The sequence below is a fragment of the Aquarana catesbeiana genome, linkage group LG03 (genome assembly GCF_042186555.1).
Source record: "Aquarana catesbeiana isolate 2022-GZ linkage group LG03, ASM4218655v1, whole genome shotgun sequence".
NCBI lineage: Eukaryota > Metazoa > Chordata > Amphibia > Anura > Ranidae > Aquarana > Aquarana catesbeiana.
The window spans coordinates 731,325,705-731,343,767 of NC_133326.1; the positions used below are offsets into that span (position 1 = coordinate 731,325,705).

The following is an 18,063-nucleotide window of genomic DNA, read 5'->3' on the forward strand; positions in this document are numbered from 1 at the left end:
GGGAGAATGGGAAAACTGAATTAATTAGAACTGATGAGGGTAAACTGACATCATATGCAGATGGGAGTTCATCTCTATCTCCTGTCTGATCAATGTTTATAAACAATGTTACTTTCTATCTCTCTATATCCCCTCTGGTAAATGTTTCTAAACAATGTTACTTTGTATCTATCTATCTCCTGTCTGATCAATGTTTATAAACAATGTTACTTTCTATCTCTCTATATCCCCTCTGGTAAATGTTTCTAAACAATGTTACTTTGTATCTATCTATCTCCTGTCTGATCAATGTTTATAAACAACGTCATATAGACCAATTTCTTTGCTTTGCTCGGACATTAAAATCCTAGCAAACGTACTAGCAACTAGGCTAAGTAAATGTATTAATAACTTGGTACACCCAGACCAAGCAGGATTTATCCCCCATAGGTCTACCAGTGTCAATATTAGGAGAGCATATCTGAACCTGCAGACCCCAGTTGCAGACAGGGATCCCAGAGCCATTATGTCCCTGGACATAGCTAATGCATTTGATAGCTTGGAGTGGGGCTACCTCTGGGGAATAATGGACAAATTTGGGTTTGGTCCGGTTTTTATCAACTGGGTAAAAATCTTGTACAGCCGTCCATCAGCTAAGCTAAAGATCAACAACGAGTACACAGATAGTTTGACACTAGAGAGGGGCACAAGACAGGGGTGCCCATTATCGCCTCTCCTGTTTGCTCTGGCAATGGAGCCGTTGGCGGAGGCTATAAGAAGGGCACCGGGCCTGCGGGGCTTTAGGAGGAAGTGTAGCGAAGAAAGAGTCGCACTTTGCGCAGACGATGTCTTGGTATTCCTGGGGGATATGGGTCCATCTCTGGAAAAAACGATGCAACTGGTAGAAGGATTTGGGAAGGTATCGGGCCTAGTAGTTAACTGGGATAAATCATCATTGCTACAGATTGACTCAATCAATAACCCCCTCCCTGTTGGTCTCCCTGAGTTAAACGTAACTGATAAGATAAAGTACCTGGGAATAGTAGTGACTAGCGATCCCAATAACTACATCCGAGATAACTTGGCTCCCTTGCTTGAGAAGTTTAGAAGGAAATGCGGCATCTGGTGTCGGCTTCCCCTGTCGCTGCCAGGAAGTTCAAATTTGATTAGAATGATTTGGTTGCCACAACTGCTTTACATTCTCCATAACTCCCCGGTATGGATCGGGAGAAAATGGTTTATGAAAATAAACTCCTTATTTAGGGAATTTATTTGGAAGAAGGGTCAGGCTAGGATTAAATTGCAGACATTGCAGCGACCTACCTGGGAAGGAGGATTGGCAATTCCCCATCCGTATGGCTATTATTTAGCTGCTCAAATGCAGCAATTGGGTGGTTGCGAATCCCTGGGCGAAGCAAGTGCCAGCAATAAAATAATGCTAGAAGGTAACCCACATAGACGCTTGGTGGATGCACTAGAGGCGGGTTCACTCCAGAGAAAGTTGCCAACACATAAATTAGTAAATAAGACCTGGCAGACAGTTAAGAAGATCATGGGGTATGGAGGCATTACTGAGTTTTCACCTATATGATTTAACGAATCTCTGGAGGAATTAATGTCTATAGAAAAGAATCCTGTTTAGGGAAAGTCACAGAATTCATAGATTGGCTCAGCTGTATAGCGATACTAACTTGAAATCCTTTATGGAACTGAGAATGGAATTTGGAGTTCCATATAATACATTCTATAATTACTTACAGATCAGGCATGCACTGAATACCCAATTTAGGTCTTCCCCTATGAAGCGGTGTAAAACACTGCTCCTTAATAAAATAGTTAAAGCAACAAACACTAAGGGGCTGATTGGAGATGTGTATACGCAGCTATTGGACAAGATTCTGGTTCAAGGCGTGCCCCTTGGGTCTAGAGAAGGATGGGTGGTGGATGTGGGGCAGTTGACAGATACCCAGTGGAAAAAAATATTGGAACTTGGGCAGACGGTGTCCGTCTCTCCGTCACAGAAGGCCTCACACCTCTTCCTTCTACATAGAGCATATTACACTCCTAGAAGACTGTACAGGTTTGGGAGTAGGCCAGACGACAGATGCCCCAGGTGTTATAGGTCAGGAGATCTCATACACATGGTTTGGAGATGTCCAAAATTGGTAAGATATTGGTCGGAAGTGGTCGGGACAATAAACCGTAGATTCAAGGTGAACTTGGAATTAGATGCTAAGGTGTGTGTGATGGGGTTGGTGGGAGCTAACATGGGTAATCCCAGCACAACCACTGCCATAGTAAGGTGTCTATACCAAGCGAGAAAGTTGATAGCACAATCCTGGCTCTCAACAAACCCCCCAACTATAGGGGAATGGCTTAAAACAATGGACTCTTTGGTCTGGACAGAAAGGACGGTATACACTAAAAAAGGGAATTACAGTAAATTTCTTGGCATATGGAAGCTCTGGCTCCAGGAGCTGAATATACGGCATCTCTTCTGAACCAATTATTCTCAGACCCCTCACGAGTGCGGGGGCGAATAATGGCCCAAACCGGACAAATCCGGGTGTAGGAACAGGCTCCACCGGGGCTTAGACAGTTGTAGCATGCCGTGAGTCCTAGTGCTAATGAATTTAACTTTTGCGCTGTTTACAAGGGAAGGGAGGGGGGTGGCAAGGCGGGCAGTAGATAAAGGGCGGGTGGGAAGAGCAGGGAGGGTAAAAAAAGGGGGAAAAATAACACATTGCAAGTTGTTACTATTTACATATTTATTGTTTGTAATTATCACAGCGCACAGTAGAAATGCGTGGTATTTAGCTCTACTTTTGCCTTTGTAATACGACTTATTGTCTTTGTTAATTGCACTTTAATACAATGCGCCACGAAAGGTTTGTAACTTTTTATATTGTTATCAATAAAAAGATTTGAAACAGAAAAAAATGTTTATAAACAATGTTACTTTGTATCTCTCTATCTCCCGTTTGATCAATGTTTATAAACAATGTTACTTTGTATCTCTCTATCTCCTGTCTGATCAATGTTTATAAACAATGTTACTTTGTATCTCTCTATCTCCCGTCTGATCAATGTTTATAAACAATGTTACTTTGTTTCTCTATATCTCCAGTCTGATCAATGTTTATAAACAATGTTACTTTGTATCTCTCTATCTCCTGTCTGATTAATGTTTATAAACAATGTTACTTTGTATCTCTCTATCTCCCATCTGATCAATGTTTATAAACAATGTTACTTTGTTTCTCTATATCTCCAGTCTGATCAATCTTTATAAACAATGTTACTTTGCATCTCTCTATCTTCCATCTGATCAATGTTTATAAACAATGTTACTTTGAATCTCTCCATCTCCATTTGATCAATGTTTATAAACAATGTTACTTTGTATCTCTCTATCTCCCTTCTGATCAATGTTTATAAACAATGTTACTTTATATGTCTCTATCTCCCGTCTGATCAATGTTTATAAACAATGTTACTTTGTATCTCTCTATCTCCCTTCTGATCAATGTTATAAACAATGTTACTTTGCATGTCTCTATCTCCTGTCTGATCAATGTTATAAACAATGTTACTTTGTATGTCTCTATCTCCTGTCTGATCAATGTTATAAACAATGTTACTTTGTATCTCTCTATTTCCTGTCTGATCAATGCTTATAATTAGTGATGGGCGAGTAGTTCAGGCTGAGCATCAGTTCGGCCCCGAACATCGCCCATTCGGGCTTTCGCCAAACACCCAAATTTGCTGGGCGCCTGGTGGGAGGTTCACTCGTTGAGCACCCCACAATGCACTGCATGCTGCACAGTGCATTGTAACAGCCCTGATTGGCTGAAGCAATGCACCTGACCGCTGGTCAGGTGCAAGGCTTTCTTCAATCAGAGCACTATGAGAGCTCTGATTGGACAAATTCATGATGACTTTGCCCAATCATGGGTCAGTGCTCATAGTCCCAGCCCAACACTATAAAAGGTTCCTTCCCACTGAACCTTTTGCAGTGTGAAGTTTGAGATAGATCAGAGCAAATGTAGAATGTAGTGTAGTGTCAGTATAGTATGAGTATAGTGTAGTGTCAGTATAGTGTAGTGTCAGTATAGTATAGTATGAGTACAGTGTAGTGTGAGTATAGTGTAGTGTCAGCGTAGTGTGAGTATAGTGTAGTGTGAATATAGTGTAGTGTGAGTATAGTGTAGTGTGAGTGTAGTGTATTGTCAGTATAGTGTAGTGTCAGCGTAGTGCGAGTAAAGTGTAGTGTGAGTGTAGTGTAGTGTCAGTATAGTATAGTGTGAGTGTAGTGTCAGTATAGTATAGTATAGTGTGAGTATAGTGTAGTGTGAGTGTAGTGTAGTGTCGTGTCAGTATAGTATAGTGTAGTATGAGTATAGTGTAGTGTGAGTGTAGTGTAGTGTCAGTATAGTATAGTGTGAGTGTAATATAGAGTAGTGTGAGTGTAGTGTAGTGTCGTGTCAGTATAGTATAGTGTAGTGTGAGTATAGTGTAGTGTAGTGTCAGTATAGTGTAGTGTCAGTATAGTATAGTGTAGTATGAGTGTAGTGTAGTGTTGTGTTAGTATAGTATAGTATAGTATAGTGTATTTTGAGTATAGTGCAGTGTAGTGTAAGTATAGTTTAGTGTCAGTATAGTATAGTATAGTGTAGTGTAAGTGTAGTGTAGTGTCAGTATAGTATAGTGTGAGTATAGTGTAGTGTCAGTATAGTATAGTGTAGTGTGAGTGTAGTGTAGTGTCAGTATAGTATAGTGTAGTGTAGTGTGAGTGTTGTGTGTTGTCAATATAGTATAGTGTGAGTGTAGTGTGAGTATAGTATAGTGTGAGTATAGTGTAGTGTGAGTGTAGTGTAGTGTCAGTATAGTATAGTATAGTATAGAGTAGTGCAAGTATAGTGTAGTGTGAGTGTAGTGTAGTGTGTAGTGTAGTGTGAGTGTAGTGTAGTGAGAGTATAGTGTAGTGTGAGTGTAGTGTATTGTCAATATAGTATAGAGTAGTGTGAGTATAGTGTAGTGTGAGTGTAGTGTAGTGTCAGTATAGTATAGTGTAGTGTGAGTGTAGTGTAGTGTCAGTATAGTATAGTGTAGTGTAGTGTCAGTATAGTATAGTGTAGTGTGAGTATAGTGTAGTGTGAGTGTAGTGTATTGTCAGTATAGTCTAGTGTCAGCGTAGTGTGAGCATAGTGTAGTGTGAGTATAGTATAGTGTGAGTGTAGTGTCAGTATAGTATAGTGTAGTGTGAGTATAGTGTGAGTATAGTGTAGTGTGAGTGTAGTGTAGTGTTGAGTCAGTACAGTATAGTGTATTGTGAGTGTAGTGTATTGTCAGTATAGTATAGTGTAGTATGAGTATAGTGTAGTGTGAGTGTAGTGTATTGTCAGTATAGTATAGTGTAGTATGAGTATAGTGTAGTGTGAGTATAGTGTGAGTATAGTGTAGTGTCAGTATAGTATGAGTATAGTGTAGTGTCAGTATAGTATGAGTATAGTGTAGTGTGAGTGTAGTGTAGTGTCGGTATAGTGTAGTCTGAGCATAGTGTAGTGTAGTGTCAGTATAGTATAGTATGAGTGTAGTGTGAGTATAGTGTAGTGTAGTGTCCGTATAGTGTAGTATAGTATGAGTGTAGTGTAGTGTAGTGTGTTGTCAGTATAGTGTAGTGTAGTGTATTGTGAGTGTAGTGTAGTGTCAGTATAGTGTAGTCTGAGTATAGTGTAGTGTAGTGTCAGTATAGTGTAGTATAGTATGAGTGTAGTGTGAGTATAGTGTGAGTGTAGTGTAGTGTAGTGTATTGTCAGTATAGTGTAGTGTAGTGTATTGTGAGTGTAGTGTAGTGTCAGTATAGTGTAGTCTGAGTGTAGCGTAGTCTGAGTATAGTGTAGTGTATGTATAGTATAGCGTGAGTGTAGTGTAATGTCAGTATAGTGTAGTGTAGTGTCAGTATAGTATAGTGTAGTATAGTATGAGTGTAGTGTGAGTATAGTGTAGTGTCAGTATAGTGTGAGTATAGTATAGTGTGAGTATAGTGTAGTGTGAGTGTAATGTAGTGTCAGTATAGTGTAGTCTGAGTATAGTGTAGTGTAGTGTCAGTATAGTGTAGTATAGTATGAGTGTAGTGTGAGTGTAGTGTAGTGTAGTGTAGTGTATTGTCAGTATAGTGTAGTGTAGTGTATTGTGAGTGTAGTGTAGTGTCAGTATAGTGTAGTCTGAGTGTAGCGTAGTCTGAGTATAGTGTAGTGTAGTGTGAGTGTAGTGTATTGTCAGTATAGTGTAGTGTGAGTATAGTATAGTGTGAGTGTAGTGTAGTGTCAGTATAGTGTAGTATAGTGTGAGTATAGTGTAGTGTAGTGTCAGTATAGTGTAGTGTAGTATGAGTGTAGTGTGAGAGTAGTGTAGTGTGAGTGTAGTGTATTGTCAGTATAGTATAGTGTAGTGTGAGTATAGTGTAGTGTGAGTAAATTGTAGTGTCAGTATAGTATAGTATGAGTGTAGTGTGAGTATAGTGTGAGTGTAGTGTAGTGTGAGTGTAGTGTGAGTGTAGTGTAGTGTGAGTGTATTGTAGTGTCAGTATAGTAAAGGATGAGTGTAGTGTGAGTATAGTGTGAGTGTAGTGTAGTGTGAGTGTAGTGTAGTGTAGTGTGAGTGTAGTGTGAGTATAGTGTAGTGTCAGTATAGTATAGTATGAGTGTAGTGTGAGTATAGTGTGAGTGTAGTGTAGTGTGAGTGTAGTGTAGTGTAGTGTAGTGTAGTGTAGTGTCAGTATAGTATAGTGTGAGTGTAGTGTGAGTATAGTGTGAGTGTAGTGTAGTGTGTGTAGTGTAGTGTAGTGTAGTGTAGTGTGAGTATAGTGTAGTGTGAGTATAGTATAGTATGAGTGTAGTGTGCGTATAGTGTGAGTGTAGTGTAGTGTGAGTGTAGTGTAGTGTGAGTGTAGTGTAGTGTATTGTCAGTATAGTGTAGTGTAGTGTATTGTGAGTGTAGTGTAGTGTCAGTATAGTGTAGTCTGAGTGTAGCGTAGTCTGAGTATAGTGTAGTGTATGTATAGTATAGCGTGAGTGTAGTGTAATGTCAGTATAGTGTAGTCTGAGCATAGTGTAGTGTAGTGTCAGTATAGTGTAGTATAGTACGAGTGTAGTGTGAGTATAGTGTAGTGTAGTGTCAGTATAGTGTAGTATAGTATGAGTGTAGTGTGAGTATAGTGTGAGTGTAGTGTAGTGTAGTGTATTGTCAGTATAGTGTAGTGTAGTGTATTGTGAGTGTAGTGTCAGTATAGTGTAGTCTGAGTGTAGCGTAGTCTGAGTATAGTGTAGTGTATGTATAGTATAGCGTGCGTGTAGTGTAATGTCAGTATAGTATAGTGTGAGTATAGTGTAGTGTCTGTATAGTATAGTGTGAGTATAGTGTAGTGTGAGTGTAGTGTTTTGTCAGTATAGTATAGTGTAGTGTGAGTGTAGTGTCAGTATAGTGTAGTATAGTGTGAGTATAGTGTAGTGTAGTGTGAGTATAGTGTAGTGTAGTATAAGTGTAGTGTGAGTATAGTGTGAGTGTAGTGTAGTGTGAGTGTAGTGTATTGTCAGTATAGTGTAGTGTGAGTATAGTATAGTGTGAGTGTAGTGTAGTGTCAGTATAGTGCAGTATAGTGTAGTGTAGTGTCAGTATAGTGTAGTGTGAGAGTAGTGTAGTGTGAGTGTAGTGTATTGTCAGTATAGTATAGTGTAGTGTGAGTATAGTGTAGTGTGAGTATATTGTAGTGTCAGTATAGTATAGTATGAGTGTAGTGTGAGTATAGTGTGAGTGTAGTGTAGTGTGAGTGTAGTGTAGTGTAGTGTGAGTGTAGTGTATTGTCAGTATAGTGTAGTGTGAGTATAGTATAGTGTGAGTGTAGTGTAGTGTCAGTATAGTGTAGTATAGTGTGAGTATAGTGTAGTGTAGTGTCAGTATAGTGTAGTATAGTGTGAGTATAGTGTAGTGTAGTGTCAGTATAGTGTAGTGTAGTATGAGTGTAGTGTGAGAGTAGTGTAGTGTGAGTGTAGTGTATTGTCAGTATAGTGTAGTGTGAGTATATTGTAGTGTCAGTATAGTATAGTATGAGTGTAGTGTGAGTATAGTGTGAGTGTAGTGTAGTGTGAGTGTAGTGTAGTGTAGTGTGAGTGTAGTGTGAGTATAGTGTAGTGTCAGTATAGTATAGTATGAGTGTAGTGTGAGTGTAGTGTAGTGTGAGTGTAGTGTGAGTGTAGTGTAGTGTGAGTGTAGTGTGAGTATAGTGTAGTGCGAGTGTATTGTAGTGTCAGTATAGTATAGTATGAGTGTAGTGTGAGTATAGTGTGAGTGTAGTGTAGTGTGAGTGTAGTGTGAGTGTAGTGTAGTGTGAGTGTATTGTAGTGTCAGTATAGTATAGTATGAGTGTAGTGTGAGTATAGTGTGAGTGTAGTGTAGTGTAGTGTCAGTATAGTGTAGTGTGAGTATAGTATAGTATGAGTATAATGTAGTGCAGTGTTTAGGAACATTTAGTGCTGTATACACACTATTTTTATTCCCCTGCCCCTTTTATTTTAAATTGTCATCACAGTTTATCTTCCTGTGACGTTGGTGTTCCCCCTTTTTTATTAATATATATTTTTTTCGTTTTCCAGTTTGTGTCAGTGGCAGTCCTCAATTGTAAACAGTCTAAAGTGCACCAAACACCACATTTCTTCCAATAAAGTGCATCCAATCACCCATTTCCTATTATCTAATACATTTGGGTAATAATCCCCCATCATGTCTGGGAGGACAACAAGGAGAGGCAGACGTTCCCCCGGCACTGTGAGGGGTCCAGCAGCGTATGTGCCCACAGGCAAAGGTGGACGTGGTCATTCCTCAGGCAGGGCATCATTTCCTCTGTTTAGTGATGTTGCCCGTGCTATCCAGCCACAGCATGCAGAGGAGGTGTTGGACTGGCTTACTAAGCCTTCCTATTCCTCCTCATCCTCCTCATCCTCCGTCACCCAAGCAGAAACTAGTGCACAGTCCCCTGCAGCTGCCAAAGTGGTTAAACCTGCCTCCTTATCCACATCTATTGCTGCCATAGCCCCAGCATCAGGCATGGAGGAGTCAACTGAGTTATTTGAACACAGCCTCAGCCACTTGCTCCTTGACGATGGACACCCATTACTTGATTCAGATGTTGGTTTTGAGGTTGAGGATGGTAAGAACATGAGCCTACAGAGAGGGTAGAACAGTAATAAACCACAAATTGGCAGTCATGTTCCCCCAGCCACAGTGCATTGCCAAGTTGGCTCCAGTGATGATGAGGATGGAGGAGATGATGACGATGAGGTCACTGACTCTACTTGGATGCCTGATAGAGCAGAAGAGGAAAGTGAGGGGGAGGCACAACCCCAAAGAGGCAGGATGTCCTCCAGAAGCAGTCATCATGGAACAGTAGGGAGCAGCCACCCTATTCCATCAGATTGTAGAGCTCTTATCTCCCAACTCTCTTTCCTCAGCTCAACTGTGTGACATCATTTATAAAAGCCAAGTCCAATGCTGCGTTTGCCAAGGATAACTGTGAAGGGTTATGGTGTGAAGGCACCACCAACACCCAAGGCCCAATTTTTCCACACCTTTTACTTCTATCCAAAGTCTGCGAAAGAGACACCAGACTATCTAAAAAAATATATATTAATCTTGGCCTGAGCGTACTATAATTTGGCTTCTTCACGTAAGGCTTGCTCACATGCGGTGCAAAACTTATTCATTTCCATCCAAAGTCTACCAAGGAGACACCAGAATGTATCCCAAAACTCTCTAATCTTGTTTCGAGTGCACCACATTGTGGCCTCATCATACAGACTGGCCCCCCAAAACCGTTACTAAATAAAGAAAGTTTGCAGGGAAAATTTCATTTTTTTTTTATAATGTCAGTTTTGCTGCAGCAGGTTCCATACATGGTACAGATGCACCACCAAACTAAGGGGACCCCCCCCCCCCCCGGCACTATATTTAAAGAAAATGTTCATTTTTATTGTTTCACTTTAAGCATCATTAAAATCACTGCTCAATTAAAAACAATGTTTTTAAAAGTTTTGTTTTTTTGCATTGATACATGTCCCCTGGGGCAGGACCCGGGTCCCCAAACACTTTTTATGGCCAATAACTTGCATATAAGCCTTCACAATGGGGACTTTTGATTTTTTTCGAGCCCTGGTCCCATAGATTTTAATAGGGTTCTGGTCCGAAGTTTTTCCCTGTTCAGGAGTTCTGGTGTTGAACCGAACCCAGGGTGTTCAGCCCATCACTACCCACCAGGTGGCATGCACGGATACCGATATCGGTATTGGTGCCGATACTGAGTATTTTCAAGAGGACTCATGAAAATACGCCCGATACTGAAACCAATACTTTGCAGTGCGGTTTGCATCCACATAAAATGAATGGGTGCAAATCGCAATGCAAAGAATTGCATGCGATTCGAATAGGAATGCAGTGCGATTCTTCTCTGAATCGCATGCAGTTTCCTGCACTGCTCCTGTGTGAGCCCACTTGTCATAGTGAAGTTCACACAGGAGCGGTGTGGGAAACCTCCCTGCATGAGGGGTTCCACCAGCTCCGGCTCCCATACGACTGTGGACATCTGCAGATGCTGCTTCTCCTGCTGCTTCCGTGGTTTTGTTCCCCTCAGACTCCAGTGGCTCTCTTTCTCCGCCCTCCAGCAGTTCAACCCATCTACATCTAGTGCTGACAGTAAGGACTATAGGGATTCTAATTGGTCAGCACCATCCCATGGACTTAGCTGACCAATCAGAACACATCTAGCCTGTACTGTAGGGAGAGGAGAGCAAGCCGCGGAGACTTCAAGTTTCCCGGCTTGGTGAAGCGGCTTTTTCTGACAGCGGGGGATCGGCAATCTGGTACAGTGGAACCGGGGGAATGGGGAGGTGGTCCAGTGGATAGCTTGAACCACTAGAGGCTGAGGGGAGAGAGCTGCTGGAGGCTGGGGGAAGAGAGTCACTGTCAGCCTGGGGGGAGAGAGCCAATGGAGGCTGAGGAGAAAGAGCCAAGAAAGGCCTAGGGGGGAGAGAACCAATGGAGACCTGGGGAGAGAGAGCCAATGGAGGCCTGGGGAGAGAGAGCCAAGGAAGGCTGAGGAGAGAGAGCCAATGGAGGCCTGGGGGAGAGAGCCAATGGAGGCTGAGGAGAGAGAGCCAATGGAGGCTGAGGAGAGAGAGCCAATGGAGGCTGAGGAGAGAGAGCCAATGGAGGCTGAGGAGAGAGAGCCAATGGAGGCTGAGGAGAGAGAGCCAATGGAGGCTGGGAAGAGAGAGCCAATGGAGGCCTGGGGGGTGAGAGCCAATGGAGGCTGAGGAGAGAGAGCCAATGGAGGCCTGGGGCAGAGAGCCAATGGAGGCCTGGGGAGAGAAAGCCAATGGAGGCTGAGGAGAGAGAGCCAATGGAGGCTGAGGAGAGAGAGCCAATAGAGGCTGGGGAGAGAGAGCCAATGGAGGCCTGGGGGGAGAGAGCCAATGGAGGCTGAGAAAAGAGAGCCAATGGAGGCTGGGGGGCGACAAAGCCATGGGAGAGGCAGGAGGAGCCGCAGGCACAGATGTCCACAGTTAGATGGGAGTTGGAGGAACCCATCATGCAGGATGGTTTTCACACTCCTGTATGAACTCAGGCTCAAAATCACAATAACAAGCTTGAGTTCACACAGGAGCGGTGGGGAAACAGCATGCAATTCGGACAGGAATCGCAATACATTCCTGTTTTAAATCACAAGCAATTCTTTGCAGTGCAATTTCCACCAATTCATTTTGTTTGGACGGAAACCACACCGCAAAAAATCAGTACTCAGCAAGTACTTGACCGAAAGTATTGTTACTCACCGATAAAAAAAAAAAAAAAAGGAAGAGTATTATTGCATCCCTACCACCAGACGACCTTCGTATCTTCTTCAAGTGCACGGGATACCTGACTGAGTGCAGGACAAACACCATGTATGGTTACTGGTTTTTCTCCATTAATGTATCCAAACATCCCCTTTTGTTTGCCAGATTCCAACAACCAGGCTTTCTACTCAGCTCTAAATCCTAAAGGAATTTTCTGCAAACACATGGGGGGTATCATGTTTGGTGTCAACTCTCTTTTCAAGGGTAACTGGTGTGCCCCCTTGTATCCTTGCTGCATGTATACCTCTGACAGGTGTGGGGGTGCAGTAGACCCCAGAAGGTAAGGTACCCAATTGTGTACAATTCATTGCATACAGTATACAGAATAAGTGGTGTCAATTGTTATCTGATACCAATGCCAATAACCTTGTTCTACATACTTGAAATAATTAGGGGGTAATTTATCCATATGCATTACACATGACCATTTCCTATGCCCTGGGCCGCTGATAAGGCAGTACAGCCAGCCCTCCTGTACTGAGCCAGGGCACCATCAGTTCAAAAGGGGGGCCCGGCCGCCTGCTGAGCAGAAGGGCTGGCTGTACTGTCTTATTGCAGACACTGATCCTCTTCTGCCTCCCCCTGCAGCACTGCCAGCTTCTCCTCCTATTTCTCCCTCTGGCTTCACTACAGGGGGATTGGTTCTTGGACATGCACCCTTCCATCTGCTGTCCGGACCCCCCTGTGTGCACCTTTCCCCCCGCAGTGCTTCCGGATTTCCTCTTCTCCTGCCAGCAGCTGCTGCGGGCACACAGAAGGTTGTTTCAGGATGTAGAGCGGGGGAAGGGGCTGGTAAATATATAATTGATTGGTCCCTTCCTTTTCTAAATGAACACAGTGAGTGATCAGTATCAACCACTCCTGTGTCCATTCATCACTGAAGCATAGCAATCTGTGTTTACTATGCTTGTTTGTAAATGAACAGGGAGCCCCAGAGTGCTTCCTATTCATTCAGCTGTGCAGCCAAGGCTGCAGAGAAAGGGACTGATAAATCTATGTTCAGTCACTTCTGGCCAGGGGGAGGGGGGCTGTCAGGTAGGCTGTATTTGGCCTTGATTTCTAACAGCAGCCCTGCCTATGCCAGCACTGTTGTCTCTTAAATTGGCTCAAAACACCCATTAATATATTTTACCTGAGGCTGTCCAGATTCATAGACCATCAGATCATGGTCCCATGTTGGATGGTACACAATATTATCTGATATTATAAAACCCAAACTGACTGCTATATAAGAATGGTGTTCACTCCCTGCAACAAGTACCAGGGAAGAAATAGTGCAGGTCAGGTTTTCACAACCATGGGACTGAGCTGTGGGCGGGGTCGGCTGTTTGGTACCCAACATGAGGAAGCAACACACTCAGAGTCCAGGGCAGCTTATAATTATTGTATTTAGATGAGTGCAAACCATTAAATAACACCGCGGCTTACAGAGCACAGATATTATCACTAGTAGTATCGCTTCACACAGGTTCAGTATCAACTGCAGTAACAGACTCAGTAGTACTTCAGTAACAGTGGCAGTAACACTCAGTATCAACTTCAGTAACACTTTAGTAGCAGATTCAGTAACAGGTGCAGTAACACTCGGTAACAGGTTCGGTAACATCCGGTAATAGGTTCAGTAACACTCAGTAAGATGTTCAGTAACACTTTAGTAACAGGTTAGTAACACTCAGTAACAGGTTCAGTAACAGGTTCAGTAACATTCAGTAACAGGTTCAGTAAAACTAGGTAACAGGTTCAGTGACAGGTGCAGTAACATTTTGGTAACAGGTTCAATAACACTCTGTAACAGGCTGAGTAACACTCGGTAACAGGTTCAGTAAAACTCAGTAACAGGCTGAGTAACACTCAGTAACAGGTTCAGTAAAACTCGGTAACAGGTTCAGTTACAGGCTGAGTAACACTCGGTAACAGGTTCAGTAACACACTCGGTAACAGGTTCAGTAACACACTCGGTAACAGGTTCAGTAACACTTTGGTAACAGGTTCAGTAACAGGTTCAGTTACACTCGGTAACAGGCTGAGTAACACTCGGTAACAGGTTCAGTAACACACTCGGTAACAGGTTCAGTAACACATTCGGTAACAGGTTCAGTAAAACTCGGTAACAGGTTCAGTTACACTCGGTAACAGGTTCAGTTACACTCGGTAACAGGTTCAGTTACACTCGGTAACAGGCTGAGTAACACTCGGTAACAGGTTCAGTAAAACTCGGTAACAGGTTCAGTTACAGGCTGAGTAACACTCGGTAACAGGTTCAGTAACACACTCGGTAACAGGTTCAGTAAAACTCGGTAACAGGTTCAGTAACAGGTTCAGTTACACTCGGTAACAGGCTGAGTAACACTCGGTAACAGGTTCAGTAACACACTCGGTAACAGGTTCAGTAACACACTCGGTAACAGGTTCAGTAACACATTCGGTAACAGGTTCAGTAAAACTCGGTAACAGGTTCAGTTACACTCGGTAACAGGTTCAGTTACACTCGGTAACAAGCTGAGTAACACTCGGTAACAGGTTCAGTTACACTCAGTAACAGGCTGAGTAACACTCGGTAACAGGTTCAGTAACACACTCGGTAACAGGTTCAGTAACACACTCGGTAACAGGTTCAGTAACACATTCGGTAACAGGTTCAGTAACAGGTTCAGTTACACTCGGTAACAGGCTGAGTAACACTCGGTAACAGGTTCAGTTACACTCAGTAACAGGCTGAGTAACACTCGGTAACAGGTTCAGTAACACACTCGGTAACAGGTTCAGTAACACACTCGGTAACAGGTTCAGTAACACACTCGGTAACAGGTTCAGTAACACATTCGGTAACAGGTTCAGTAACACATTCGGTAACAGGTTCAGTAAAACTCGGTAACAGGTTCAGTAAAACTCGGTAACAGGTTCAGTAAAACTCGGTAACAGGTTCAGTAACACTTTGGTAACAGGTTCAGTAACAGGTTCAGTTACACTCGGTAACAGGCTGAGTAACACTCAGTAACATATTCAGTAGCACTCGGTAACAGGTTCAGTAAAACTCAGTAACAGGTTCGGTAACAGGTTCAGTAACACTTTGGCAACAGGTTCAGTATCAATCGGTAACAGGTTCAATAACATTCAGTCAGAATTGTCCAGGTTTGTGACAGGGTCACTTTAAGCAGTAATGGAAAGATTGCCCACCATGTATGGAATAGTGGATGAGTACGAGAGGGGGGTGGGGACTGTTGGGTCATCGGATCAGAATGCAATTCTTGCATGTTGGCACCCCTGTAGAGTGGAATGGACAAAGTCAAAGGAGGATTTTATGTCACTCCCGGACAGACCCTTTGCTGGTGCTCCAGTCATCCCCTATATGACAGCTTTATTCACTGAAACAGACGACTCCCCCATCCCCCACTGTGTCCGGAGTTCCTGCACCAATCTCTGCATCTACACATGCCAGAAAGAAAGGACCTGATACTGTAGGACAGAGGTCCAAACTCTAGACGGTCCCCTCTGAATCAGGACTGTCCCCTCTGGATTTTGATTTAAAAAAAAAAAAAAAATCAAGGTTTATTTTTCCATTATGTGTAGCAGCAATTGTACATCTTTTTTTATATATATATTTAATATGGTCAGAACTGACAAAAAATACAAATTCTTTATCAAATAAATATAAAATATTGTAGATTAATAATATTTTGGTTTTATTTTAATTCAGCAGTTGGCACTGTAGTCTCCTTTTCACCTGTAAGCCTTCCATCATTCTCAGCTGTGCTGAAAGAAGCCCATTATTTACACAACTCGATTTCTCATCGCAGCAGTGGCTCCGCCGGTCAGAAGGCCCAGAAGGAAGTTTCAGTATTACGCTAACTCATGGTGCTCTGGGAGTCCTTTGTCACATCTGATGTGTTTATTTGTCTAACAATGACTGTGTAGAGTATACAGTTCACTGATATAATAAAAGTAACCCTAAATCATTAGCGTTTACCTTGACATTTTAAAATACTTGCAATATTTATTTAATAAATCTGAAAATGTAAAGCAGCCAATCTTCATACAGCCTGATCATTATATGTATGGAATGTACAGAACACGTATATATCTCTTTACGAGGGATAAGGCAGTAGATTTGTTCTGAGTTGCCCTTGTGTTCAGTCCCTGAGGGGTGGTTTAAATGAAGCAAGCAGAGATCTGGGGTGTGATTGGCTGGCCTGGGATAGCACTGCCCCCTGGAGGACTGAACAAAACTGCTGTGGAATCAGGACCAGCAAAGAGGGGTTGGCTCCACATAGAGAATTGGGGGTGTCCTCTGCTTGGTTGATTGCTACAATATATATACATGGTGTGAGGTCATCTACCCCACTCCATATAGGTGAGGATATTAGCCAACCCCTTACTGGTGCACAGATCAGGAATCATCACTGCGACTACGCTCTTCTTCCAGAAGGTCCTGAAAAATAAAGTTAAGGTTACAACAAATGACCTTTGACTTCTACAGTAAAATGAGCTAAAAAGGTATCTAAGGGCAAAACACAAATACACATTGCAGCATTCCCTCCATCCTCACATATTGTACACATTGCAGTGTTCTCAGGCTCAGACTCACAATGAACAAGGTGCAGGCCATCAACATGGCTTTCATGGAGACATTGAGGTCCATCGGGAAATTGACAGCGTATTTGTCTTTAGAGCTGAACATCTCCTTGCTTAACCCCCGCCACACACGTGTGATGACCCCGACTTGTGTAGTTCTGTCAGCAGATAGAACCTGGAGAAAGAAGGGAGAGGAACATGATGACCACCAGAGTGTCTACATGGAGAACATCAATTATAAAAGAAGTCATAATACATTTTTTTGGTTGAAGCAGAAGGAATTTTACCAGTCTCTCCTTATATAATTGAAATCCAGTTTTGGGTGATACATTCAGTGTTATAGTTCCAAAGGTCTAAGGTTTGAAACCTTTCCACTCCCCATCCAAAATTAAATAAAGTTTTTGTCTAGATACTTTATAAATTTGTGGAGGATCTGCTACTTGTATGCGACATTGTCACGTACGTTGCAATTATCCAAACGTTCGAATCCTGAAGACAAGAGGTGACCAGAATGGAGAATGACAAAGAAGACTCCAAAGTGCAATATGGCAATTTATTAGAACACTACCATATGGCCAAAAGCCTGTGTACCCCTGACCATCACACCTATATGAGCCTGCTGGACATCCCATTCCAAAACCATGGCCATTAATATGGAGTTACTCCATCTGTGGCTTTAACATCCTCCACTTTTCTGGGAAGACTTTGGACAAGATTTTGGAGGGTGGCTAAGGGAGTTTGTGCCCATTGGTGAGGTCAGGTACTGATGTTGGGTGAGAAGGCCTGTCTCACAATCAGCTTTCCAATTCATCCCAAAGGTGTTCAGTAGGGTTGAGGTCAGAGCTCTGTGTAGGACACTTGTGTTCCTCCATCAATCACACCTCTATGAGCTTGTAGGATATTCCTTTCTAAAACTATCGCCAATAAAAAGAAATTGCCATTCTTTGCAGCTATAACATCCTTCACTGTTCTGTGAAGACATTCCTCAAGATTTTGGAGGGTGTCTGTGGGAAATGTGTCCATTGGTGAGCAGTGGCGTCACTAGGGTTGGTGTCACCCGGTGCGGAAAAGACCCCCCTCTCAGTATAGACCCCCCCACTAAGTAAAGCCCCCCTCCCACAGTATAGACCCCCCTCACTAAGTACAGACCCCCCCTCGATCAGTATAGCCCGTCCTCAGTGCAGACCCATATCCATTAGTATAGACCCCCTTAGTGCAGACCCCCATTCATCAGTATAGACCTCACTCTGTGCAGACCCCCTTTATCAGTATAGACCCCCCATCCATCAGTGCAGACCCCCCTTCCTCAGTGCAGAGCCCCCCTCAGTGCAGACCCCCCCCCTCCTCCATCAGTGCAGAGCCCCCCTCCTCCCTCAATGCAGACCCCCCCTCCATCAGCGCAGAGCTCCCTCAGTGCAGACCTCCTCTCAATCTGTGCAGAGCCCCCTTCAGTGCAGACCCCCCCCTCCTCCATCAGTGCAGAGCCCCCCTCAGTGCAGACCCCCCTCTCCCCTCCCATAGCACCCCCGCAGCACATGTCCATTTTCATTACATTAAAAACTTT

At 43.1% G+C, this 18,063-nt stretch overlaps 1 protein-coding gene across 1 annotated transcript in view; it reads right to left on the reverse strand.

Moving 5' to 3' along the window:
- Positions 1 to 13,297: 13,297 nt before the first annotated feature.
- LOC141133818 (phospholipid scramblase 3-like) overlaps positions 13,298 to 18,063 on the reverse strand; it is a 43,956-nt gene continuing 39,190 nt past the window's right edge. Inside the window, exons 6-8 of the mRNA XM_073623375.1 lie at positions 16,513 to 16,674; positions 14,862 to 16,356; positions 13,298 to 14,700 (exon numbers count right to left, since the gene is read on the reverse strand). Of these exons, the coding sequence (XP_073479476.1) occupies positions 16,315 to 16,356; positions 16,513 to 16,674 (204 nt within the window). The 3' untranslated portion in view covers positions 13,298 to 14,700; positions 14,862 to 16,314. The remainder of the gene's footprint in view (positions 14,701 to 14,861; positions 16,357 to 16,512; positions 16,675 to 18,063) is intronic.